This window comes from Takifugu flavidus, chromosome 9 (genome assembly GCF_003711565.1).
Source record: "Takifugu flavidus isolate HTHZ2018 chromosome 9, ASM371156v2, whole genome shotgun sequence".
NCBI lineage: Eukaryota > Metazoa > Chordata > Actinopteri > Tetraodontiformes > Tetraodontidae > Takifugu > Takifugu flavidus.
In genome coordinates, this window is record NC_079528.1 from 11,149,717 (window position 1) to 11,176,642 (window position 26,926).

General features: G+C 45.9%; 1 protein-coding gene across 1 annotated transcript in view; it reads right to left on the reverse strand.

Moving 5' to 3' along the window:
• The window catches only part of pcdh11 (protocadherin 11), a 107,829-nt gene that overhangs the window by 73,188 nt on the left and 7,715 nt on the right, over positions 1–26,926 (reverse strand). Inside the window, 1 exon segment of the mRNA XM_057042785.1 lies at positions 21,501–24,011. Coding sequence (XP_056898765.1) covers positions 21,501–24,011 — 2,511 coding nt within the window.

Genomic DNA, 26,926 nt, shown 5'->3' on the forward strand with positions numbered 1-26,926 from the left:
GTCGCTAGTCCTCCACCTGTAACCCCACATGAAACCAGTCACACGACTCACTGGAGAAAATCCAGAAATAAGTCTCCCCCATTTGCATCAAAAGGAGAATTACTGTCACTTGTTTGGGCAAATGTCTTCTCAGGAATGACACAACAAACAAGGCGAGGCTTTGATGCAATTGGAGGCTACTAGCTGTAGCTCGTCTTAAGTGCTGCCATGTTGTACGGTGGGGATTAATAAAAACAAGAACATTGTGATGTGCATGACTGAACCACTTTTGTTATTCTCCCATCATTGCACACCTTCCTTCAGGTGCCGAGATCTTCTTTGAAACAAACTGTCAAGCCGCAGTCTGTGCAGGTAGCATACAGAGAGCTCATCCGAAAAAACAAACAAAACAAACAAACATAACAAACAAACCTGCGATTTATTTTTCAAGCCTTTGGAATGGATATGTGGCTTAGATGTTATGAAGAGAAGCAACTGTCTGAAGGGGGGAGGAGCCTGTGAAAACTGTTTCCGTCCAATTCTGACTGATTCCTACGCTAACCTGGCAGGGCGAATAATGTGATTATCGCTAATAGGTGTGGAGAATGAGCAATGAAGTCAAACTTACAGGAGGGAAGCGAGAGTAACACAAACGCTAAAACTTTGCAACAGCAAGAAATTCCCACCCACATTCTCACACGCTGTCACCCAGTTCTGCCTCCATTCTGTCATTAATACGCCCACCTATAGGATGCCTTGCTCAATGGTTTACCTTTGGAGTCGGCATCGATTGTTGTTTTTCAATGTGCTTGTTGAGCCAAAAGAAACTTGGGGACGAAAAATAAATATTGGCGGTGTTCTGAAAAACGATGAAAGGAACCAAAGAGCTTATTGGCTGAAAGGAACAGTTTGTCGTCGCGCGGATTTCTGAAGAGTTTTGTCACTAATCATGGAACGTGGCCTCATTATTTCAGCTTGATGAGCTGCCACACCTGACAGAAATATGACACGGATGACGAACGCAGAAGATCTGTGTCGAACGGCTCCTTTCCCTCGGTGCCCAGTCGGAAGACTCACTTCACGGGCTGCACGTGCACCGAGGGGGGGAGGGAGGCGGCGGGCTGGGCGGGACCACGTTCAAAGACACTGTCGCCTCACAAACCGGAATGAAAGCGGCGAGACGCTCGCAAAACATCCGGATTCACGCGATTCGTTTTATCTCCGAGTTTAGCTGATGAAACGGAACGGCCACGTGTTCTGTTTTTGCCTGCAGTGAAATGGCAAAAGGTGAGGCGGCAAGACGGAGAGTGAGAAAATAGAAAAAAGGCCTATTTTTTTCCCAGCAGTAGCCACTTTTCCACTCTCTGTCATGGTCGCAAATCAAAATTGCAACTTTTATGGAGCATGCCGCCTCATGAGCTTTCATTTGTTCTCCTTTATCCTGTTTGTAGTGGCGCGACTCTGAAAACTAAAAGCTAAGGCATGTGACAGCTGTTGGGAATGAAATTGTCATAAACTTCCGTTGCTTACCAGATGATGGATTACATTCATCAGCGCGAGTCCTCTAATATAATCTGTAGCTGCATTCATCAAACACTCAGAGGGAGTGTGATGATCCACCATCACTAAATGTGTCCTTGTTCTGCTTCCATACTAGAGAAAACCCATGTATAAACCACACCATCATCGGCATAGAGAGATAGATAGATGGCTGGATGGCTGGATAGATAGATAGATAGATAGATAGATAGACAGATAGATAGATAGATAGATAGATAGATAGATAGATAGATAGATAGACAGACAGACAGACAGACAGACAGACAGACAGACAGACAGATAGATAGACATTCATTCATTTGTTTTCTGCTATTTGTTTTAATCACACATTAAAAAACTTGCACAATGTGCCCCCCCCCCCACACACACACACACACACACATGCATTTCTACTGTTTAAAAGGCCTGTAGACAGACAGCGCCTGCTAACTGTAATAAATGTGCTGTTAGTGCTGTGACATAAAATGACGGTAATCTGACTTTCAGCGGCAGGGAAGATCTTCTTTTTGGCTTTCCCCCCGCCTGCCCACACACACTGACACACTTGCTTTAGCTCTGCTGCTCTGCATAGACTCGGGCTGCACTCCTTATACCAAACGACAGTGGGGCGCGAACTGTGTTCCAGTGTGTTTCTGCTCCTCGGCCAGCCAGTACATTTGTTTTCATTAGAGGGAATTGGTCAGCAGTCGAGGCCCTCGTGTCCAGTAATGGAGCATACGATTGTGCGCCCATTATAGACTCGCAGGGAAATAAATGATGTATTGATCTCAAATATTCCACACTCTTGTGCCTCAGTGAACAGCTGTTAGTGCCACTATAAAACAAAAGCAGAAGCTCGTTGTGCATCTTCTTTAGGGAACATAATGTGTGTTTTAATCAGTGGGTGTAGCTCTACAAGGCCTTACATTTGTGGCGTATTAGCATATTGGACCGTAACGCGAGGGTAGGGTAATCATGGGTAATGTGGAGGTGTAATGAAAACAAACTGTTCAAAAACAGGGTGGAGGGGGGCATTAATGAAATGAAAGAGCTGGAACTTGCTGAACTCGTCTCTCCTTCTGCATGCAAAGGAACCGAGCTACTGATGCGTGCGTGTGACAGTCACAATTATTATTTCATTAAGGAGCTGCTACAATTGGCAGCAGCTCTCTGGCATTGTTGTGAGAAGCCTGGCACGGCACCGGAAAAAGGAGTGGGGGGGGGGGGGGTGGGGGTGGGGGGTAGGTGACAGGAGAGTGGGTGCAGCAGTGGCAGGAGGATTCTGATGAAGACGGGGTAGAAGAGAGCTGGGTGGAGGGGTGGGTAATGTGCTTCAATTTGGGTCAACTCCCAGTCTGTGTGGGGTTGGATGACAGAGCTGCCCCCCCCCCATCCCCCCCAAGTCTTAATGTGTTGCACTGTGTATTCACCTGAATTAATTGCCCTAATTATGTTACCTCTCCCCCCAAAAGTGAATCAAACAAAATAAATGAAACCAGGGGGAGAGTGGGAGGGTTGGGGGTGCAGGGGGTGGGGGTGGGGTGGGAGGGGGCACCTGACACAATGACAGGGCAAACCCTAATTGCTTTAAATGGGAGAAGACAAACACACGTTACTCTGGTGTTTGGAGTGTGGGTGTGTGGGTGTGTATGTGTGTGTGGTAATCACTCTTGTTTCCAGAGGCACGGACACGCAAGGCAGCAGACAGGCACCATGACTCAAGGTGCTGCCTCGCGTGCGCTGTTCTCAGCCCCCTCTTGTGTCTTTCGCGCTGAGTTAAACACTTTCAAACATCCCCTAATCCTCTCATTTATTTTTAAAAAAACGGAACGTCTGCGGTAACGCATCTCAAAGTAGATGATTAAACCGAAGTCGTCAGTGGCGAGGCTCAGCAGGCACTCCGTATTCTATGGAATGGTAAAACCACTGATGGCGAGTGCGTGCGTGCGGTGCCTATAGGCCTGCTCACTAAATATAGCCTGAAATTCAGTTCGTTGGTAATCAGCCTCTCATTGGTCTCGTCGCCATGACATTACAAAGCTGCAGCTTCCAAAGGCTTTTTTTTTGTTGTTTTGCAGGTGTTGCACTCCACATTATTCATCTCAATTCATTTAGTAACCGGTTATGTTAATAGGATTCCATCTCAATTTATTCAAGAGCTGATCAATGGCAGACAATCTCTGTGCTTCATGCATTATGTATTTTAATGGAACCCACTGTTTTTTATGGCTGAGTGGCCAAAGGTTAACAGTCCCGATAGGTGGGCCTCGCTAAAGACTCAGCTTCAAACACGGCTTCAGCCCAGCCCCCTCTTCACAAGGTGAAAGCAAACAACAGCAAAGTTGTTTTTTTTATCCCTAATTCGTGTGGCTCGCAGGAGGAAAGTGAGCAGTTCATTAGCGTTCATCCTTTGCTCACGTTAACACGAGTAGAAATAAGCGTACAAATCTTTGGCCCCGGCAAGTGAAGCAGAAATAAAAGGGGCAGAGGTTGGGGAATTAGTCAGAAGGGCAATCGCACAGGAGAGGCTGAAAAAAGTGGTGTAGTCGCAGTAAGGGAGGAATAGAAAGAGGGTGGAGGAGCGGGGTTAAAAACAAGGGATACATTCTCCAACCGGCAACGTGGTGGGATACGGCATTTTCCATAATTATGCGCTTTAAGTGCCATTTTGACAAAACTTGTTTCAGCAGCGAGGCTCCTCTCTCTGCAGCTTAATATGGAAAAGATCCAGGAGTCTCTGAGGGCCTTCGTCTCTCTCCACTGCCACTCCCTGCTCAATAAAACTGGCATGCTATTCCCAAGATGAGAGTCCCACCGGACTACGTGAGGACTGTGAGGTAAAAAATAAAATAAAAAAAACAGCGAAAAAACCCTCCAGTTGCTACTAAATCTAGACGCAGGAGGCAGGAGGCGCTGGAAACATCCTGTGAGGGTCACTTAGCGGTTTTCACCTTATTGTATTTTCAGTCATCACCGTTTGCCGATGGCTTGTGGAAAATGATGTGCAGCTGTCCGTGAGATGACTTCTTGGTCCGATTGTAGACCGAACCTCATCAAGCAGAGTTTTTTCCCCGTCGCCGCTTAATACAGAATGATTGCGGTTCTTCGCCACCGCCATCGCCGTTATATATAATCGTGGCTGCAGTTTGAACGAAGGAAGCATAAATCTTTGGAGCCAAAGGGCCAGCGCTGCAGCGAACCTCGCAGCTGGAGGATTTGAATATGGATTGCACGGCTGGGACCGCTCCCACGATCGCTAGGTAAACAAGCATGAATGCATGGATCAATTCACAACAAGTTAATGAGATTGAATCTGCGTTGTGCAATCAAAATTTGGCTGCATTAGCCGCCATTATCACTCTGACATTGTTTTAGTTTCACATGGGTAAGAGGGGATGGCTGGTAAGATGTACGATGGCTTGGGGAGTGGGGACCGGGGGTGGAGGGTTAAAGCTGTCAGGAAAACACTTAGTCGACAAAAGATTCCAGTCAGAAACGTGAGGTATGACCTGTAAAGAAGCACTTGCCTTCAACACGGCCCGAGCAGGTCCCAGCTGTTTTAACTGGCGCCATCAGTCTCCTCCAGGTAATGCAATTAGATGCCACTAATATCTCGGGATGCTCTTCAAACTGCAAATGCACTTTTGCTAAACAGCACACACACTAATAACTAGTGACAGCACTCAAGGAGCCCGACTGAGAGAGCTCCAGCGTGTGATTGATTCAGCTGCAAATGCAAAACGCTGCCACTGCTAAAATTCATGAACTGCAAACAGATGTTATCTCCATCCAGGCCTGGACGTTTGCTTTGTTGCCAGGCGACGCACCTCACCTTTTGGTCAAAGACACGCGTCGCGAATTTGTAGGACAGGCCTGGGTGCGACTGCATGTCTGTTCTCTGCTTGTTGGACTTCCGCCTATAGATCAAATCAGCGCACGTCGGCTGCCCAAACCACAGACAAAAAAAGAAGCCACGCATGGCTCAGCGGCAATTAGGCTCAAATCCGAACAGGCAGTTGGGGATTCGTTCCATCTAAACAGAGAATCGGGTGTCTCCTACCCATTTTTACTGCGGCGCTCAGGAGTTTGATGAGCAGGGAAAAAGCTCTGAAATCAAACTCTTTCCTTTTACATTCACTTTAAGACTACACGCCACCTACGGAAGCTCCTGAGTAGCTCGAGGGAGGCTGCAAGGCGGTCTGAGCATCGAAGGCAATGCTCCTGCTATCTAGCAAGAAAAAAGAAGAAATCGCCCACACGAGAGATGAAGATCATCACCTTATTTCACACAAATAGAGCGTGTTCAGACCTGAGTAGACAGCTCCAAGCACAGAACGTGCACGGGTTGAGTGGACGAGGCGTTTGAAATTCGATAGCTTGCGGCCTAGACCGCATTTTGAGGTGTATGAGGACACGTGGCCACATTCTCTCACCATTGTAAACCCAAGTGTCCCCTGGGCCGCAATAAAAGCCTGCGGACTCAAGCCGGAGACGCCAGCAAGACATTGGCAGAACGATGGATGGCACAGTGGAAGGTAAAGCTGTATTCCTTGCTAACCTGATGATGTCAGTATTGAAAAACAGCACATTCCAAACAACCTCTTCATAATCGTAAATGAATCATTGTTGGGGTTGTTGGTGGAGCGCTGCACCTCCACCTGCCTTACGCACAAACATTTTAGAGCTGTTTCAAATTCGGTCAATGGATTTTATCGTTTCCACCAAAGTTGCAAAAGAAAATGGCTGATTTTGCCCTGTCAGTCATCAGTGAGGCAGGCAGCACTCAAAGTTAGCCAGCTTGCATGAGGAAACATAAAAATTGGTTTTTCATTAGGGAAAACACTGAAAACACAATTTGAAATGCTGTCAGGGACATTTTCTTTGTGAATTCAGCCAACAGATCAAGTTATTTCTTTCTTTAAAAACACTGATGCTTGTGTTTATTTGCATATAGAGTGGAAGTGAGATGCGATCACAAGTGGCCACGGAAGACGCATGCTAATGCAGGTGTGATGTGACGGACGCGAGGGAGAGCTGTCCACCCGTGATTGAGGTGTACGGAATGGACAAATTTGCACAACGCACATGGAAAAAAAGCACCCACGGTCACAAGCCGTGCATCAACAAAAGTTCATTAAATCATGCTAATCTCTGGCTAAATCTTTTCACTTGATGAATTAGCTGGAAAATTAAAGGACACAATGGATATGACTTAACAGGGCCGATCAGGATATGTGATAGTGGCTATGAAGCCAAAGACGGAGAGATAGAGAAGCTGAGAGGGAGGAATAGCTTCTTGCTCTCGCTATTCCCCCCAAGGCAACGGCAGGCTAAATCTTCTAAGGGATTATCCCGGCTACACAATGTTCTGTGTTCTGCCCATTGTATGCCTCTTTAAGCAGAATTGATAAATTAGTTATTTATATTGTGAATGGATAAAAGTCAAACACTGGCTTTGCTTTTGACTGGCCTGGTTTGAAAAAGCATTACGAGCGATTGGCTCGGCGCGTCTCGCCCGTGCCAGAATCCACATTCGCGGATCTGCACGAATTGAAGTGGGGGAAACTTTAGCATGCAAGATGTTTTGGCAGCGTTGTATTACCTAATTGTGCCTCGCAGATACGACTTTCAAGTAAAACTTCAGCTGTCTCCACACTTGCGAAATGGTCCTTAGCCAGCAGGAGAAGCAGAATACCACACAGATGAGATGCTGCCCTCAGCCCTCAGTTCGCCTGCCAGGCTCCCAAATCAGCCTGAAATTAGTTGCACATGGGACAAAGTATCTCTGTGGGAACCTGTCTGCTTTTAATTTAACGTAAATGAATACGCTTCATTTATTGTAATTGGGGCGAAACAGAAAAACCATATCCTGCTTCCAGACAGCATCAGGCTATTGGATTTCTGCTGGTCACTCCTCAATAGTTCAGGAATTTGATTTAATTTTGATAGAAAGGCCACCAAGAGACAAGAGACATGGATTTTCAGTCAAACTGAATTAGCCTCTCTGTTTCCATCCGCATCCTGGTCCCCCTCTTTCCCCCGCACCCCCCTCCACCCTGCATCCCCCCTCCCCTGCCTTCTTTCTCCCTTTCATTTCACCCTTCCTTTGCTTCCTAATTCTACTCAGCCCTTACAACTTCCTTATTTTCCTCAGACAGTGCCTCGAGACAGCGCTAAGTTTTGTGTCTGTGTTTTAACTCTGCTTGCCCCCAGCACATGTAAATTACTTTGGTACTTGATGTTTGAAGAGAAAAGATGAAAATAAATCCCTAAGTGTAAAATCAAACAGATAAGAGGCAGGAATTTTCACTTTGCTGCCGAATGTGTATCTCTGCGTGCACCGCCTTTTATGTGTTCCTTTAAAAGTCGTCAAGGACAGTTAGTTTCACAGGCATCCTAATCCTGGATGTTGAGGAGACGTTTATGGATTTTCAGTTTTGCGAGATCTTTTTTTTAAAATATGAGATCGTTCAGAGGGGGCGCGCATAGACATACAGGTTAGCTTATCACCCATCCCCATATGTACCATCCTGAACTCTGGGAGTGATCATAGTTCCCTGGGAACCATCCTAGTCCTGCAATAAAGAGGGGAAAAAACTGCCGTGCCAGGAAGTTGCATTTTAGGTGATATGACCCGCATTTCAGTGACCTCAGAGGTCTTATCTGCAGAAGGCAAACATGGCACTGTTACCCCCCTCCCCAACCCCCCCATCCCCCTTCTCTTTTGAGCCAAGGATCCTAGAAAGTATCTGCTTTTGCAGAACATCCCGTCGCATCCGCAAAATTTGCAATTTCAAGGTTAAACGTTGCTTCTTCAAAATGGTCGATAATGGTTCCGCAATTTGGGGGGTGTGTTTCTTAGCCTAGCCCCGATTATACAGGGAAGGACCTGTGTTGTGCCTTGGGCGACAGCTGATTAGATACGTTTCCATTCAGCTCAGTGTTGCAGGTGTGTACTCCGCCGTTCTGGAGTACTCCAAAAAGATACACAAGACCTCCATTTTAGCCGGATGGTGAATCACAACACAGCAATCACGGCAGCATTACACAGGGCAGGAAGGGACCCACACTTTCAAAATATATTTGTATAACAAAATAACCCTACTACAAAATAAATAGAGGGAATTTGACTTTTCAGTAAAAATAGTGGAATTACCTAGAGTATAATCTCCAAAATCCAGACAAAATAGTATGATGATCACTTCATTTCCTACGAGGTTATGATATCATGTGAATCCAGGCGCTGCGCACCTGATGGTGACAGGATTTTTGAGGGGCTGAAGGTGCAGTGACAGGGAGGTGTTCAAGGTGGAGGGGGTCAGGGTCCATCCGATCCAACTTCTATCCTCCTCTAACCTGACTGGTCAGCAGCAACCCCAGGAGAAAGAGAACAGCAGATACCTCAGCACCATGCTGAGTATTCATCTGCCACTTTTGTCCATGCGACAAAGCCCTTCCTGCTAGCGGAGCTAGCAGCTTTACCGCTGTACATACTCAAGATCAAGCCTTTTCTGTTTAATGTCCAGCATCTATTAGAGTGAAAAATGGCCATGCCTGGGCACATCCATCTGAAGCATCCCACTGAGGACTAATTGACATTGTCTGGAGGGAGGCAGTGGCCTGCATTCCTGCCCAGCGTGTGTCTTCTAAGCCCTGAGACAGGCAGTTGCACATTGACAAGTGGAGAAAACTCCATAACTTAACCGGAGAGACTGGACACCGCCGGCAATCGCTTTGTTGTGTCTAAAAATATTGCATCCCAACGGTCCGTCTTGGGAAAAAAAGAAAAGGCCGACACACTTCATTATTTCATTATGTCTCTCCCCACCCCTCCCGCCCCCCTGATTTACATGCACACTAGAGGAAGAGCAATTTTTATCCGGGCGCCATGGCTGGCACAGAGGCTGTGTACTGATCCCCAGCAGAATGAGAAGACACAAAACAAGACAGAGATCCACTCAGCGCACACCAGCCTCAGGAGGGAGACATGATCAGATGTTATCTGTGCCCCCCCCCCCCCCTTCCCCGGAGCATTAAGGCTTGTATGCGTCGTATCAATGAGACCTGGACTAAAGAACACAGTCACAGTGTTAAATAATGCATCAGGGAGGCCGATGGATAATCTGGAACAAAGCTGTGATTCTGTGTTGCATCATGGAAGGAAAGAAAGAATCACCCAGAGCCTTCCGCTCGGCAGTATAGATATACCATTACCTGCAGGCCATGGGCTGCATTAGCATACTCCCAATGAAACTGTGCAATGTCGCGCTTTGATGTAGTGAAATGAGCTGTGTACAACATAATAGTGTTAATATTCTCAACTGTTTGTGACCTCTGCATGGATGCTGAGATGTCTCAACCACAACATGACAACCGGAACATGAACATGGCAACAATTTGTCATATACTGGTATTAAACGTTTAGCATTTTGCTAAGACACTGGCGATGACTGCTGTTTTCACGGCAGCTGTGGTCGGACACTCGGGGCAGGAGCGCGCCGTCCCTCCAGCGCACGCCAATGAAAGGGAATACGGCCAAATCTAAAAAGCGCACATCAAAGCGCGTCCGACGCGAGAGCAAAATGACGGCAATTTTCAAGTGGGGCAAGAAATAAAGGGAGGAGAGGGGGATTCTTCTGTGCCGTCTTCCTCACAGGTATCAGGGTAAACCCTAATGGCTGCATGGCGGGAATGCTGGAACATTAGCTTTCAGGGCGTTTGTTAAGGGTCTAATCAGCAAAGCGTCGCTGCTTTCATAAATGTGGGGAGAGACCATGACGTGAGGCATCTACTGATGGAAAACGACTCAGTCTAAATAGAACTCTGACTCGTATTACAACCGTTATTGGCAGAAGCGCGATCGTGGTAGAGTACACAACATGTCTTCTCGACCTTGTAGAACAATGAGGCTCCGCTCTCACAGGTGTATTTAATCATCCCGACACTCTTCCCCAACATGTTATCAATGTTTGCATTGGGGAGGATTCCCACAAAAGACTCCCGGAGGATTTGCAGACGTCGGTCGATGCGAGTCACCAGGGGCAGCCGGCAAATGTGGTGCGTCTGGGTGACCTTAATCACTTCCAGGTTCACCCAGGCTCAGATTTCACTGGTGCGCCTTATTTCAGGTCACCGCCTCAAAGTCAAAGTGGGCCACAGTCATTATCCGAGGGAGCATAACACAATCATCCGCACAATACAATAAGGTCGGCACGATTCTCTGAAGTGCCGTCCATTACCTCCGGGCTTCGACACATGCTCTCTAAGCGCCGTGCGCCCATATTGTGTGTGCGGAGCATCGGTAATAGGGCTAGTGCATTTTGCTGTAATGCATGTGCAATCCTGGCTCCTATTGTCTGGACAACAGAGTTACTGTGTTACTTCTGACCCCAGCCAGAAAAACGGAGCGAGGAGGAATGATTTGGAATCTAGTGGAAATTCCAGTCTAGTCTAGACTCAAAGGCTGCTGTAAAGAAGCAGGAGACAGAAAACTGGGGGGAAAAAACGTGATTATGGGTGAATGGAACTTGGGCGCACTGATCCTCTGAACTATTTTAATCACATTTGATTGGCTTCATTCCATTCAGCAAGACGGAGAACTTTCAACCGAAGCGACTGCCAGGGCACTCAGATTGGATTTTTTCCCCCCTGTTATTATGTTTTATTTTGTTCGGAAGAGAACACAAATTAAATTAAAGAGAACGTTTTGATAATCCAAATAAAAAGGATGACATCAAGGTGCTCAAACTAAAAAAAATAAAAGAGGAGAAATTTGAAACTGCGTGAAAAAAAGGAGCAAATTCACGAGGAGAAAGCGTGTCCCTTTTACAATGGCTGTGTGACCAGTGCAGCAGCAAACATCCCTGCAACAATTACTCGTAATGATCTATCTGAGTGATCTCAGTCAGGGGTCACCACCAGCACACCAGTGAAAATGCCTCATTTTATTTAAAAGTCTATGCAAAACATCCCTGATTGTCAGCGGATTAAGCATCAACTTCCAGGTTCCCTGAACAACAACACTGCAGTCGAGCCATTGAACGTATATGTGTGTGTGTTTTTAGCGTCTCTTGTGTACTAAAAGCATCTGTTTGTTGCTTCTTCTGTGCAAAGCGATTTTTCTAATCGCTGTCACAGACACCGCCTTCCAAAGTAATCAGCCATTTCCCTCAAACCCCCTTCTCCCCCCCCGCCCGAGTATTTTCCCAGCATTTGCTTTGAACTCGTCGGCTTGTCAGTGGATGAAATGAGAGCAGAGAAAGAAACTCATCATGTTATTGTGTGTGTGTGGATTAACTCTGCACTGTGTGTGTACATGCGTTTGGTACCTCTGCTTGTCTTTTGTGTTTCTGTCCCAGATTGAGCCTGACAGCTACGTTCACTATCCGGTTATGGAGCCCGGAGGAACAGACAAAGAAAAGAGCTGTCGCGCCGATGGTGCGACGGTCCTCTTGCACGTGCACACGTTTCACCGCCTGTCCTGCTTTGACTCTGTCGTAGAGCGCTCTAATTACCGAACAGGCTGATCTAATTCCAGACTTGTGCCAGTGTCCAGTCTGAGGTGAAAAGAGGTGGTAGCATGAGCTAAAAACCCAAAACAAACAGTCACAGTTTCAGAAAGCGGTTGTTGCATTTGATGCTTCCAACCAATAAAACTGGCCAATACTGGATTCTTGGAGTGAAACAAAGCCGCCATCGTGAACGCAGAAGGGAAACGACTCTCCAGAGAAACACTTGCATGTGTAATACGTCCCATTCACATTAAACCACGGCGTCGTCTGCAAGCCTTGGCAACCGTAAGATGCAGGAGACCTTTCCCCAACCCTGCAGGAGATCACAGAGCGCCACGCTACGGATTGCCAAGTATGACTGCAGCGTAACTGTTACAATTTCCCCAGAGAGCAATTCCAGGTTTGCGCTACGTGTCATCGAAGATTTAAAAAAAAAAAACAACTTCTTGGAAAGGCAGCTTATGGGGTGTCTCCTCATGTATGTTAAATCCACTATATGTCAGAACAGGTGTGTGTGTGTGTGTGTGTGTGTGTGGGGGGGGGGCAGAGATTAACGCAGTCCAGTTAATTTTAACAGGGCTTGCAAAGGGACTAATCAGGAATTAAGAGTCGACATCTCCTTTAAATCGCCTTCTTTGCTCAGTGGTGAGGGGATACCGTCAGGATAGGAAAAAGGCAATTGTCTGCTGTATCCACGATTATCCCCTGCAAAAGCCCATAAGCTGCCTGAAAGTACTTAAAGAGTCAAGCAGGAAAATAAACAACATTGATTATCAACCCACTGTTCTTTTTTTTTTTTTTGTCCAAAGCAAACCGTGCGAGGAGCTTGGTGGGGGTGCGGGAGAGCTAAGGTTGCTCCTTCCCCCGTCAGCACCATCTGCTTGGGCAAATGTTAAGGCAGGCTAAATACCCCCTGAGTCTTCTGTTCAAGCCAGATTATCAGTTATTCTAAGGAGGCAGACAAGCATCTTATCATCTCCCAATCTCTTTTACAAAAGCAAATGAAGAATTGTGAATGGGGATTACCAGGATTAGGGCGGACACAGACATGCCTCTACTTGGACTACATCTTAAGTTGTTGCCTGTGAGTCTGGCTACCTTTGGCTCACCACTGGGCCGCTTGTCTCTCACACCAACATTCATTTCTGACTTGAAGAGGCCAAAACTGATTATTTGCAGGCTGCGTCGACGCATCAGCACAAACCACTTTGTTTAGCTCGTGAACCACGACCCACAGTGGGACAGTCAGTCACAAATTGCTGCTCCAAAGCAGTTGAAATGAGGCACATTTTACAGTAAGGAAAAATCACATCAATATTCTGAGACTGCAGGTGCAACCGCGGGACTGTGGCGGCTAAACGTTTCTTCTCGTATTTGCTTTCCATTCAGGATTAGCGCCAATGCTGCACGAGTGCACCTGTAACATTGCAATTACTTTGCAGAGGAGCGGGCTGATGGGACCGGGGGAGGGTAAAGTAATGCTCATGGTGCCCAACGCTACATGTGCAAATGTGCGCTCGGCAACGTCACTCTCGGGTGAATCAGTGCAGACTATTTCTCTCTTGCGGAGACATGCTAACAGTGACAGCAGCAAACCGCATTGCTCCACGCTAACCAGCAACCACTGTTTTAGATCGCGCTTTTAACAAGGAACAAACGAATAGCACAAGCAATCGATGTTCCTCAGATCCCTGCTCCGCAGTCACACCTCGTTTAATCAGGAGAATTGTTTTCAATGAAAACAATCTCCGGGCAATGCAGCTACTCAGTGTCTCAGAAAGAACCACTCGGCAGGCTTCCTCGCTGATTTGATTGTTGCTCACAAAGGTAGCTAGACCACCAGCGCTATGGGGGATGATTGAATTATTCAGTTTGGCAGCGATTTGGCAGCAATTGTGTGGAGTGTTGCCTTGAGTGGAGCGCAGCAGAAAGACAGCATCTTCTTGTTTCCTGCACCAGTGAACAGCACATGCATAAATAGCCTCTGTTTAGACAGTCAGTCAGTATCGCTTCAGGAAAACTTGACATTATAGCCTAACATGCTATGCTGTCTGGCTAATGGATATGGAACTCTCGACAGACATTAAGTGATAGATGTAAAACAACCCTACTATTTATGCCAGGGCAGGTTCACAGGTTTTTGTGGAGGCGTACACCTAAAATGTAAGGCTGGTGTCGACATGGTTATGTAGGCGAAAGCAAAGAGATTCAGATTCTGGACAAGAGAGACAGTCAAAATTCAAATCTGGGTGCAGGGCAGTAAAAAAAAAGAAAAAGAAAAGAAAAAGAAATCAATGCAGAGTTGAACTCTTTGATTTCCTTTCCAGGTTCAGAGGAATACCAGAAACGACCCAAAGTGTTGCTCAGGCGACACTGCTGTGCCCCCCCCCACCCCCCTAACTTCCTCAGCCCTCCCTTCCTCCTCCGCTCTGACCGAGCCCCCGCGAAAAATCCATTTATCACGAGACAGAAACGTGGTGAAATGACTCATTAGCGTCCTGGCTTTGTCGGAGTTTCCGTTTTAATATTTTTTATGACCCATTTGATTCTTTTCATTACTTAATTATACATAACATGAAAAGAAACAATCTTCTAATTTATCCAACTCAAAGAGATACAACTGCCTTCTGATCTCCGGCTCTTGGTTTTTGAATAAAAAGAGGGCATTTAACAGGTTTACATTTGACTATTAATAGAAAGCTGGCATTTTTGTACTCTCCCCAGTACATAATAATGATCTACCCGACTGTTCATCATTTTCTCAAATCACACAGGACGCCGTCCCCGAGGGAACTGATTATCTCTGCCTCAGTTTAAAAATATGAACCAACTTTGATAAGCAATTAATGGTTTTCTGTTGTCTCCTCTCTGGCTTTGTTTTATGCCTTTCAAGTTGATATTTTTGGATCAAATCAGCATAAACACCGCATAGCACTGGGTTTGCAGGGTGGGTTTTGGTGCCCCGTAGCATCAATCTTCCTCTCAGTTGCATGAAAGTCGGTCTTTGTGCGCCGCCGTACATCCTAAGAGCAGGGTTATCATTACCAAATCGTCATTATCAGCCAATGTGGAAAGGGAACAGAAGGAGGAAAAAAATAAAAGTGTCTGTTTGTGCTGTTTCCTCCTTGCACTTCAAAGGGTGTTCTCCCAACGAATTTCCATAAATTTATATCTGTGATCTATTCTAATGAGCGTTTTACATATATATATATTTTTAAAAAACTCGTCCTTTCTTCTGTAAACACCACTATTGATGCACGAAGCCAAAGGCCGAACGCCATTTTCCCCATGACTGAAATGAGCCAGTTAATGAGTGCAGCAACATTATATTTCTCCTGGGTCATGACCCCTCGGACGTGCATGAACGCAATGAATGAAAAGTCAAAATATGCAATACAATGCAAAAGACTTTAATAAAGTTCAGAAGCGCACACATACATCAAAACATTTACATTATTCTCCACACTGGCAAATGAATCTCAGATACAAAGATCATGTAAGGTGCTTATTGTATTCACATAGAATAAAAGTGAGGCTAGCTGTTGCCCTTACATGGACCAAAAAAACAATCTCTTCCCACCTATGAGCATTTTTTTAACCCCCTTCCCCAAAAATCAGGCAAATCTAACCATTACACAGTGCTAGGATGCTATGTATACTCCATACTGTGGCTCCTACGCAGTAGTGAATACATTGGATACCATAATTACATGAATATACCTCCGTTGTTAACAACCGCCTGTCGCACAAAGAGGCAACAAACAAAATTAAAAGCTTTAAAAGAGACATAGTCTGTAGAACCAGGACGCATCAGGAGCGGACCCTTCTCATAAAAGGCTTCTGGTCCGCGCAACCATTTCATTTACTATATATAGTTTTCTCTCACGGGAGGAGAAACAGCCTCTGGTCTCGTCCATCTGTACATCTGAGAGGCAATAAACAGACTACGTCCATTTTAAGGGCTCTAATTCTATGGTGTATTTACTGTAGGTGCTTTACTTGACTTTATCTACGCAGTCTTGAGCTCACCATTTAACAGGACGAATCAACAACAATGCTGCTAAACCATCAAGCCAGTTACTGGTCTATGTCGTATAATGGCGTCGTGTCATAAATATTTGATAGATTGAAAAACAGCAGAAACGATGCTCCGAACAAAACTCTGAAGAATTATTGTTGTGTTATTGCTCGACTGACGCGCTGCTCGGCTTTTGTTGGTGCTCAGCGTTCTCATTAAAATATTTTGTCTGTCACTTAAGCCATACTACTCGTTTTAACGACTGCCGGAGGATTACTGCGGCGCTCCTTTATCATCCGGGGTCATTTTATTGTTGATGTCGCAGGTTAAATCGCTTCCAAATTGGGACCAAGACTCAAAAGGTTGGGCTTAGCGCTTTATAAAATCTGCCCTACATAAACTGCTTTCGATTATAACCCCGGGGTTTAGTCCCTTGTGATTGTGGCTTAGCTCAAAGTATTAAACTTGTCTTTCCATTCCTGCTGGTGTAATAACTGCGCGGCGTTCAGCACAACGGTCGTAAAGCGAACCAAGAGTGGTTGTACTGTGGAGCCACGTAGATTTGCTTTTGTGTGTGTACTTTCGCCTCGTGCTCCAGTGCGATTCGCGGCATCGGCACGGCTTTGGATACCCCAGACTGGAAATAAAGATGGTCGAGAAAAGAGCTTCCTGAAAGCGAAGCCAAGGAGCCACTATCGCCCCCTGGTGGCCACCAGGATCGGCCTGATCTCACGGGCCGCCCGAGGCCAAATACGTTATTTTTCTCGTCAGATTTTGGTTTTCCTTAGTTAGTTTACGCCTCAGTCATAGACTGAAGCATCAGTGTCGCTTGGCTTCAGTGCAGTGGCAGGAAGTCTCAGTCGTGGCCATCTTTATTTGAATGCTAAATGTAATTGCAGCATTAAAAAAAAGTAATAATAAAAACATTGTAAGATAAGCCCAGATAGGGCAACATCAAATAATATCAAAATCTTAACGTAAGAAAGTAAAACGGCCATTTCGGAGACCAAGGCAAAGAAATAGAACCCACGGATATAAACACTGTCAGCTCTGTGATAGATATACAGTACATACATACATACAGTATAAACATACTTTACAGATCTACGGCTGTATCATATACCTATTTTACAGCACGTGTGCTGGAGTGGGACATTTTTTTTTCCAAGAGCGGTTCACACAGTATCATCTTCACTGACACAGAAGTTTTAACACATGACTCTAAAGCATTTCAGACTCCTCACACACTCACAGGAGGAGCTTTGTCAAGATTCAGGCAGGCAAAGTGAAGCATCTCTTTCTCCAAAAACCCTCCCAACGCCCACCAATCCCTTCCAAGTTCATCGCTTTTGTTCTCTCTGATTTTTTTCTGTGAAAAAGGTTGCGGTTTTGAGGCTGCAGAGACAGTAAATGTACTTGTTTCACCTCTTCAGTTCTCGCCTTCCTTCACTCCTCCCTCTGCCCTCTCTCTGTTCTCCCTTTTTTCCTCTTTCTCTCTCTTTAGTAGTGGGAGCTAGAGATTGATTTTAATCCTGTGGGAGCGAGCTGTACCTGTGCCACAGAGTGTGCCATAGTGTGGTGGTTTCAGTGCCGTCTCCTGAAATATAGAGAGACAGACAGATATAGGGAGATTGTAGTTACAAGAATCATCCAGCTCTGAGCAGCCTCTGCTGTAGCATTATTAGCTGGAGGCTACACTGAACACTGAATAACAACAACATCTCTGAAGAGAGTGGAGAAGATCATAAAGAGCATTCTTCAAGGGACAGCTGGCAATCAAGTCATATTATCTTGTCAGATTTCCTTGAAGAATGCTACATGTGTCACATGCTTGTGTGCTTTTTTTTTATTCCTGTACTTATCAGAGCATGCAATCATATCCAATTATTACTTCAAATTTGTACTTTTTGGTCTCCCACCACACTGTTGCAGCACTCTTTCTTCCCCCTCACAGGAAAAAAAGCCATTTGAGTCAATTTTGGCCCGCTCTTTCTTTCGGACCCTTGCCAGTGGGTCCTCTGATATGTACAGAATGGAATAGTTTGCTGTGGCGATGAGGGCTAGCAGCTCGCATGCTAATGCCCGAGTGTAGAGGAATCGGACTTGACAGTGGCACATTCGCAAGGCACTGAGATTACAGATGTGATGACGTTAAAAAAAAGAAAAAGAAAAAGCAAAGCATGAAAGACACAAAAGCAAAACAAAGATGCAGTAAAACGTCACTAAGATTTAATCGAGGCATGAGAGCTGAACCCTTGCTAGCCTTTCATAATCATCGCTCCTACCCTCGCCATGCACCGGCTGTGAGTCAGCACCGGCACTTTGTCATCCAACCATGAGTGGCTCGTGTGAAAAAAAGTCAACCATCGCCCACACACAAAGGAAAAAAGAATAATACACCCATATGCACAAATTTTGTTCTTGGCTGCCCTCTGAATCCATGTTTATAGTTATCACTTTATGTAAAGATAATTATATAAGGCCACTTGGCCCACGGGGTATTTAAGCATACCGAGCGCATATGTGATGCAACAAAAACAGTCGCTTATATGAAGCAAGTGAATATTAGCTATGTTAAGAGGTGACCCCATGTGCTCTATGGCCTTAGAACTACAGGCCAAGTAAAAGAATGTATTAGCCTTTTAATTCGCTGCATATTCATGCTGATGTCTGAAATCGCTCAGGCGGGGTGGTTCAGTCATTTGATCTAGCTCCGGTAAAGCTCTCACAGGGGCTCCTCATCACTGGAGGCAGATTGACCTCAGATATCACAGGGTAAGGGGTTAAAAGAAGATGATGAGTTGCGTAAAAACCGGGGAGGAGAGCACCCATTTGCAAATGCAAGCGCTCGCCGCAGAGGGAAGATGTGCAAATCTGCATTGTTCCGCCAAGATCCTGCCTTTATCGAGCCTTCGGAAAATTTTGTTGACCTCAACACCGCCCACCAGCACATCTCTAATACGGGTGGTCTTTTTTTTCTGTGCAGCTGGTTCAAGTGTGTGGGAGAGTGTGCAGAGATGAGGGATCACTGTCAAGCACCATCTGTCACATTGATGACCGCAAAGGAGCACAAGGCAACCTGCCTGTGATCTCCGCTTCAGGGACGGTGATGCCAGGCTCTAACAAGAGCCCCACGAGGGACCGGGTAGCTAATAGTGACGGAAAACATGCAGACTTTGTTTTTGATAGCCACACTTGAATCGATCTCAGAGCACTCGAATATTCCCTTTTTTTTAACCCCCTGATGAGCGGAGCAACATTTTTTTTTTTTTTTTAAAGTTTGCTTTCAAAGTGGATTTTCTTAAAAGAGGCACAGAGGCAATTTCACCAAGATGAAATTATAATACGGCCGGGGATCGTTATTGTGCATCTGTGACATCACTGATAAACTCAAGATGGCTGCCATGTCTTCCCTTTATCGACCTCATTCGAAACCTAATTACAGTGATTTTAATCATACTGTATATGAGTGATTAACCCTTTAGTTCATTTAATTAACCTCTGCAGCTGCTGATGCTCATCGGGCTAAGCGTCACGCTATTTCTGTCATGAAACAGGTTTTAAATAAGCCCACTTAAAACTGGTGGGAAATCTAAAGTGGGAGGCATCACTTTTCATTTGCTCAAGGGGATGCTACATTTATGATGTATTATCACTTGGCTATCCTGTGGAATCAATTAAGACAGCTTAATTCAGCTATGACATAAAAAGGGACTCTTATATGCAACACCAGAGAAACAAGAAAAAAAAATTCAAACAACCACGCACTTAACTTTATTATTCTGAACTGTAGAGTTGGAATAATTCTATATATTTCAAGGCACTCACAACCAGCAACAGAGGAAAATCATCTTGACAACTTGTCAATGCATCACATAAACATGTTATTCATTTTCGTTTGGTAGCAAGGGGATTTACTAAGCTAATGTATAATGTAGCATGGCGGAGCATAGGGGTTTAAATAAAAGCTAGTTGTGGAGAATGACTATTAAATCTGTGTGGGTGTCTTCATAAATTATCCTGATCATTATGCTTCATGGGATCAGCACTCATTTAACAGAACTACGCCACGAGGAATTTCAACGCTAGCTGGAATGTAACACGGACGTGCGCTGGGAGCGGAATAAGCTAACCAAAGATCTGGAGAGAAACCAGCGCGACGCAAGGCTAGGCGCAAACAAAAACAAGCACCTCCTCAAATAAGAATCGATTATTGATGCAATATTGTGAAATGACCCAGATGTGGGTGAATGGCAGCTGGAATAATCACGATCAAAACAAGTGCGACCGAGCGACAACCAAAACCTCGGGAAAAGGAACGGTGAAAAGCAACCAAAAGGAATGGCTCAACACAACAACAAAATAGTAAAATCAATGCAAGACATGAGTGAGGTGCCACACTTGATTAATGCACTGCTGGTCAAATATTCAGATCAACATATTGTTTATTTGAATGTCATTATGCCCTCTAGGTTGTGAGCAAACTTAAAAGAATGTGTATCTACATATGCCATTTATAACAATAATTGGGGTCATTAAAGTGGACCGTTTATGGGCCCGTTGCAACGTTGCTCTGGCATGCTTTTTTCATGGACTACCGCTCCCTTGGTGTTAAGAATATTGGACTTGGGGCCCACTGTCACCTTGATCCTCGTGACCCCCCCACCTCCCTCTCCCCCGCCCCGAGCAGCATTCTACTCCATCGCTGGTGCGCAAGGTTACCTCCCTTTACCTCTGATTTACATTTATTTCCCTTGGCAGCATTTATTTATTGGGGCACTTCACATTTGGCACACGTCTCTAAGGGAACCATAACCCTTTGCTGTACCGTGGTTTTTTCAACACCAAGCTCCACGGCAACAAAGTCGCCGGGTTCATTAGTGTTTGGCAGGCTGAGAAAAATAATTTATCATTTACGTGAGCCCAGCGATAGCACTTTTATTTTTGTTCTATTACCTTAACATCCTCTTGCCTACAGCCATTACTCTGTCTGTTTATGTCAGTCAAACGCAGTACATTTGCACGCAACACTCATCCCTGATCTCCCACAGAGTTCATTTATATTCTAAATAGCTAGGCATTATAATTTGCACTGCTGCCATTTACTCAAGGTACTGAATATGAAATTAACCTACACATTTTGTAAATAATTATGTAATTACGACTGCTTATGAGATGATGAATGAATTAGTAGCAATCAGCAGAAGTCTGGCTCTGTGTGTTGTAACAAATTACTATCATTTTTTTTAAAAAAGGGGGACTTGAGCACACTCATTTCAGGTGCAAATGACATTCATGCAGACACGGTCATGGTTTGTGTGGGAAAATCCCCTGTCTCCGTGCTGCCCGCTCCATCTCCCCACCCTCTCTTTCCCATCACCTACCACGGGACAGCAGTGTGAGCGTGAGTGGGGGCGACTGTGGGTGGGTTTAAAAAGAAAGTCAGGAATTACCTGTCGAGTAGTGATTTGCCCTGCGGTCTTGAATCCCCCTTGACAGCCGCACTCTGAGACACTGTACGGGTCGGAGCTAGTCGATGAGCACTTGGAGAGCGAGTCGCAGCCCACGACAAAAGTGTTGTCCAAGGGGAGCTCCTGGATCACGTGGTGTTTCTTTGGGGCCACCGGAGTCTCGGGTTTGATTTGAAATGTGGGCTGAGGGGACGCCGACTTGTAATGCTTGGCTAAATCGGGGCTGTCGGGTTTGAAGGTGGTGGGTGTGGTGGCCCAATTGTATTTCCCCATCGTTTGCTCCTCTAGCTCCACTGGGAGGTCCAGGGTTCCGTTAACGTGCTCGTGGGTGGGGTCGTCAGGCTTGGATTCGTCTATGGTCACAAAGTTCAGGAGAAGGCTCTTTGGGGATCTCTTCTTCCTTTTCTTCTTCTTTTTCTTGATCTGCCTGTTCTCTTGGTTGGGCGACACCCACTCGCCGCTTTGTTTGCCCTTCTGCACCACTTTGTGTCTGGGTGTCTGCCGACAGCGCACCAGCGCAGTCACAAATATCACTAAGATGACAGTCATGGTCCCTGCTATTATAGCAATGACAACAATTACATATCCATTGGCTTGAGCAGTTACCTCACTGTCTCCGATATTACGGTCCAAGGGCGTCTCCATACTTTTTCGCAGCTGTTCTTGGATGAATGTAGCGTTTGACACGGTGTCGTTAACAAACAAGTGAACGAGCGTAATGGCGTGCAATGATTCAGGCTGCCCTAGATCTCTGACCTTGACTACCAGCCTGTGTAGCCCCTGATCAGCCGCGACTATTTTTTCCTGCAGTGTTATGTTACCCGTTGATTTGTCGATGGCGAAAAGACCTCGGGGTGAGACCCGAGATGTGATGATGATGCTGCTGATAATGCTGTACTGCAGCTCCGCATTCATACCTGTGTCATTGTCAATTGCGTAAACTCTTGTGACCACGGCGCCGGGGGTGGTGCTGGTCCGCACCAGGTCGTATGAGTAATTGGAGGACGGGATAACAAAAACAGGGCGATTGTCATTCACGTCGACAACATTGATGGTGACCTTGGCGTAGGAGGAGCTTGGCGGCTGCCCGCCGTCCACCGCCTTGACCATGAACGTGTAGGAGCTTTGCTGCTCCCGATCAAAGGTGATGTTGGGTTTGATCACCCCGGTTTGGGGGTCGATGATGAAATTATCTTTCCCATTCAATATGGACAGGGTCACAATTGCATTGTCTCCAGAATCTGCATCCGTCACCGTTATCAACCCCACGGTTCCAAAGAGAGGGAGGTTTTCGGGGACGTAGAAGTTGTACTCGGGGTGTGTGAAAGCCGGACTGTTGTCGTTCAGGTCCTGAACAATTAGCCTGATGGTAACGTTGCTCTGCAGGGATGTGGAGCCGTTGTCCTTTGCTATGACAGTGAAAACGTACCTCTCCTGCTTCTCCCTGTCCAGGCGTTTGCCAACAGAAAGGATTCCTGATCGCCTGTCTACGTTAAACCCGTCAGGTGCGTCAGGGCCGAGGGTATAAATAATCTCTGCATTACGTCCGCTGTCTGCATCAGTGGCACTGAGCTTTATTAGCTCTGTGGAGGGGTCATTGTTCTCCGGGATGGAGAACTGGATTTCTGGCTGAGGGAAGATGGGCACATTGTCGTTTTCATCTTTGATTTTAATTAAAACCATAGCCGAAGTGTTCAAAGGAGGCGTTCCTCTATCCGATGCCACAATCTTAATTGCGTATTCTCGAGTCGTCTCGTAGTCGAGGGGGGCAGCCGTCTCCAGTAAGAACTGATCGTTGAAGACAGGCTTCAGCCGGAAAGGAACATCGTGGTCAGTGTAGCAGGCCACTTTTCCATAAAGATCTGCGTCTTTGTCGGTAACGGTGATCAGAGCTATTTTTGTGTTGAGCGGCGCGTTCTCAGAGAGCAGAACGGTCCCGTTCACCAGGTTGATGATGTAGCGGGTGTCGATGGTGGGAACGTTGTCGTTGACGTCTGTTACGTTGACAATCACAGTGGCTCTGGAGGGGGTGGAGCTGCCATCGCTGGCGAGGACGATGAGCTTATGGACAGGAGTCAGCTCCCTGTCCAGGGGCTGCTTCACGGTAATCAGTCCTGTGGCGCCGTCAATGGAAAAGTGCCGCTTGGTTGAGGCAGAGATCTGGTTGCTGAAGGTGAAGTGGATCTGCGCATTGGAACCCAGGTCTGCATCTGTGGCATGAAGCTGGGCAACCGACGTCCCCATGGGGGCATTCTCAGGCACAGCGACCTCCAGCTCACTGTCCTTGAAGATGGGACGGTTGTCGTTGACATCGGAGATGGTGACCTGGAGGATGGCGGTGCTGGACTTGGGAGGGTTGCCGCCGTCCTCCACCTTGATCTTCATGACGTAGGTGTCTTTCTGCTCACGATCCAGGTTCTGTTGCACGATAAGCTGCGGCCACTTGTCGCCTTCGGGGGTCTCGATAATGTCCAAGCCGAACTCGCTGACGCTCTGCAAGGAAAAGACCACATTTTGAGTTGATTCTTTCAGTTTCTCTGCATCCTCCCCTGCATCGGGTTTTATGTGTGCGAAGCTCAAAGCTGGAACGCATACAAATATAATAAAACACACCAATGATTTTTATTTTATTTTATTTGTCCTGCTGATCTTAGTTGCTCGTAAAAGTATTTTCTAGCATAAAAATAAACCGCAGCTTCATGAAAGAGCATATGCACCTACGCTAACCTAGTAAATGTGCAGTTGTTAAATCCATACCAGTGTGGCCAAGCACTGTAGTTTAAGGTCTAATCAAATTCATTTCCCCCTTTTAGCAGCTGCTTGGAAGGATTAATTTACCTTTTTAGCCCACTCATCAGATATCTTTTGCTTTCAATAAGGCTTGTTTTTGCATTTTCCAAGTTAGACCAGATCCAGCTCCGTTTATCACGTTGCTTTAAGTGTGTAATGGAAGTCAGCCGGAAAATCAGACTCCACAAATGGCCCAAATTTTAAAAGAGTCGATCAGCACAGATTAACAGAGGGAGTAAAAACACAACCTGCGGATTAGAAAGTTGCTTTTGCACGCAAGCTACAGTGGAGCAGATAAAAAAGAAAACAAACACAATCATAATCCCCAAAGGAAGCCACAACAACTGGCAACGCTGTGATTTACTGCCCTTCGTGAAAGAGGAGGGCTGTAATGTAGGATTTTTCGATAGGTACGGCTCTCAGCGAGTAGACGAGATGAGAAAAAGTGAGTGGGGGGAGGAAATAAGAAGATCGGGCTCGTGAATGAGCTGCATGCACATTATGAAACAAAGGAGCCCTTTGAAGCTCTTTTGGTCAGAAGCAGTTTCATGGTATAACAAGAAAAAGCATCCCCTTTAAAGAGATAAGCTTCACGCTGCGTCGAATTTTGGGTGAGATTACTCCGTCTAGGCACAGCTCTCAAATGAGATTAAGATATATACATTCTCCTCGTTGAAGAGAGGGACACTTCTACCAGATTGAGAGACGGTTTTATAAATCTGGGACCATGTGGGCACACAGGAAACAGCACAGCAGCATGTAAATTATTGTTTACTGGAAAAACACAGACGAGGATTGACAGCACGCCATTGATTGAGAGGATGGCTCACACACGCCAAGGCCACTGCAATGATTTTTTACAATTATTGGTGATGCTCCTCCTGAGCAAAAGCCACATAAGGATGAGTGGACAAGGAATATGAATTATGTGTGGAACCGTAGAGATTTCAGGCGAACTCTGCTGAATCTTAATGCACCAAACTGCAGAACCGCTTCATTCGGAGCTGAAACAACATTCTGGTGGCTCTGCCGGTGAGCAATCCTCTGTGCACACACAGCCCCTCAATCCTCAGCTGTTTGAATAGTTCATATTCTTCGCACGAGCCGCGGGTACGCGCGCTGATGTTTGGCAAAGCCTGATGTTAATAGTAGGATGTTGAGTTAGGATGTGTCAAAGGGAACGCTGCACAATGATTTATGAGCCAGCATTTCTTCTGTGCTTTTGTCTCGGTTTCACACAATTTTACAACTGACAAGACAGCCCTCAGCGCATTTCAATAAGTTGAAGAGAGCTATCTCTCAGCCCGTGCAGCCTCCTGAATGCAAAATTAGTCTGGTGGATTGCGATAAGATCTAGGGCAGGCTAAGAAAAGGCCAAATACTAGCATGAATCACTCACCAGGAACCCTGAGGCTGCGCGAGAAGGACAAAGCTGTCTAAATTGTTAAGTGCACATTATGCCACGCCTATAAAGGTACACGGATAAATGACCTTTGATGAGTTTCCAACAATGCACTTTCCCAAGACCACAGCCCTGCAGAGCAATCAAAAACTTTGGGATGAATGTGAGAGATATACGAGCCGAGTCCAAAACACAGTCAGGTCGTTTAAAAGAAAATGGTGTAGAGATGCCGCTCATGGCTCTGAGTTTGCAGACTCAACCTGGGATCGGCAGCGGGGGCGCTTTTCAGTCAAGTTGACGACCTTATTAAGACTACGAGATGGCTGAGAATTGGGCTGCAAATATATGAGGGTGACTCAAATCACGGCGATACGGAGGGGACTAACCGGGGAGGGCTATTCATCACGGGCTAAAGCGCTTCTGCGTGATACTGACACAAACTCCCCCTCTTTCTCTGCCCATTCCTCATTCACTCCCTCTTTCCAAACCTCATCTGCCCCCGGTCATGATTTCATGCATATAATTAAGACTAAAGGAGCTGGGAATTGTTTGTCTCGTTTTGTCAAAACCTAGAAGAGGATAATGTGTCAAAATAAGATGGTAATGACAATTATAAATGCTTGACAGTGAGCTCCCTGCCCAAAATTCCTACTTAATGCCTCCAGGCACCATGTAATGCATTAATCAAATTTATCTCGCACTTGGTGAAGACCCTTGAATAAATTTTGCATCTTCAAATACTCCACGGAGTTCAGGAATAAAAATCTTCCATCTACTTAAAAGATTGTTAGGTATATTTTGGAAAGACATGTTGCAATCAAAAGCCTTGTGGAGAACCGTGGGGAAAACCGGTGAAGGTAGGGAAAGGTTAACGTGAAGAGGCCGAGAGACAGCCCAACCAAAATACAGACGCCCACTTCATCAGCTAGTTTGTCAGTGAGGGATAGCCCGGCGAGCAGCAGAACACTGATCTATACGACGTGAACGATTGGCCTACCTGCAGCGTGCTGGTAGAAGCTGACAGATGAGGCGCCATATGAGAGATGCAACTTAATCTAATGTGAGACGCTTCCAAATCATTTGTCACATGAGGAATGAGGAAACGGGCCCACGTCAAAACATCAAGTAAAACTGTTAGCAGAGCCTCCTTCCATCCTTCTGAGGTGTTTGCCGAGTAGGTTTTCGACAATAACTCCACCTTCTTTTGGAGGGTCTT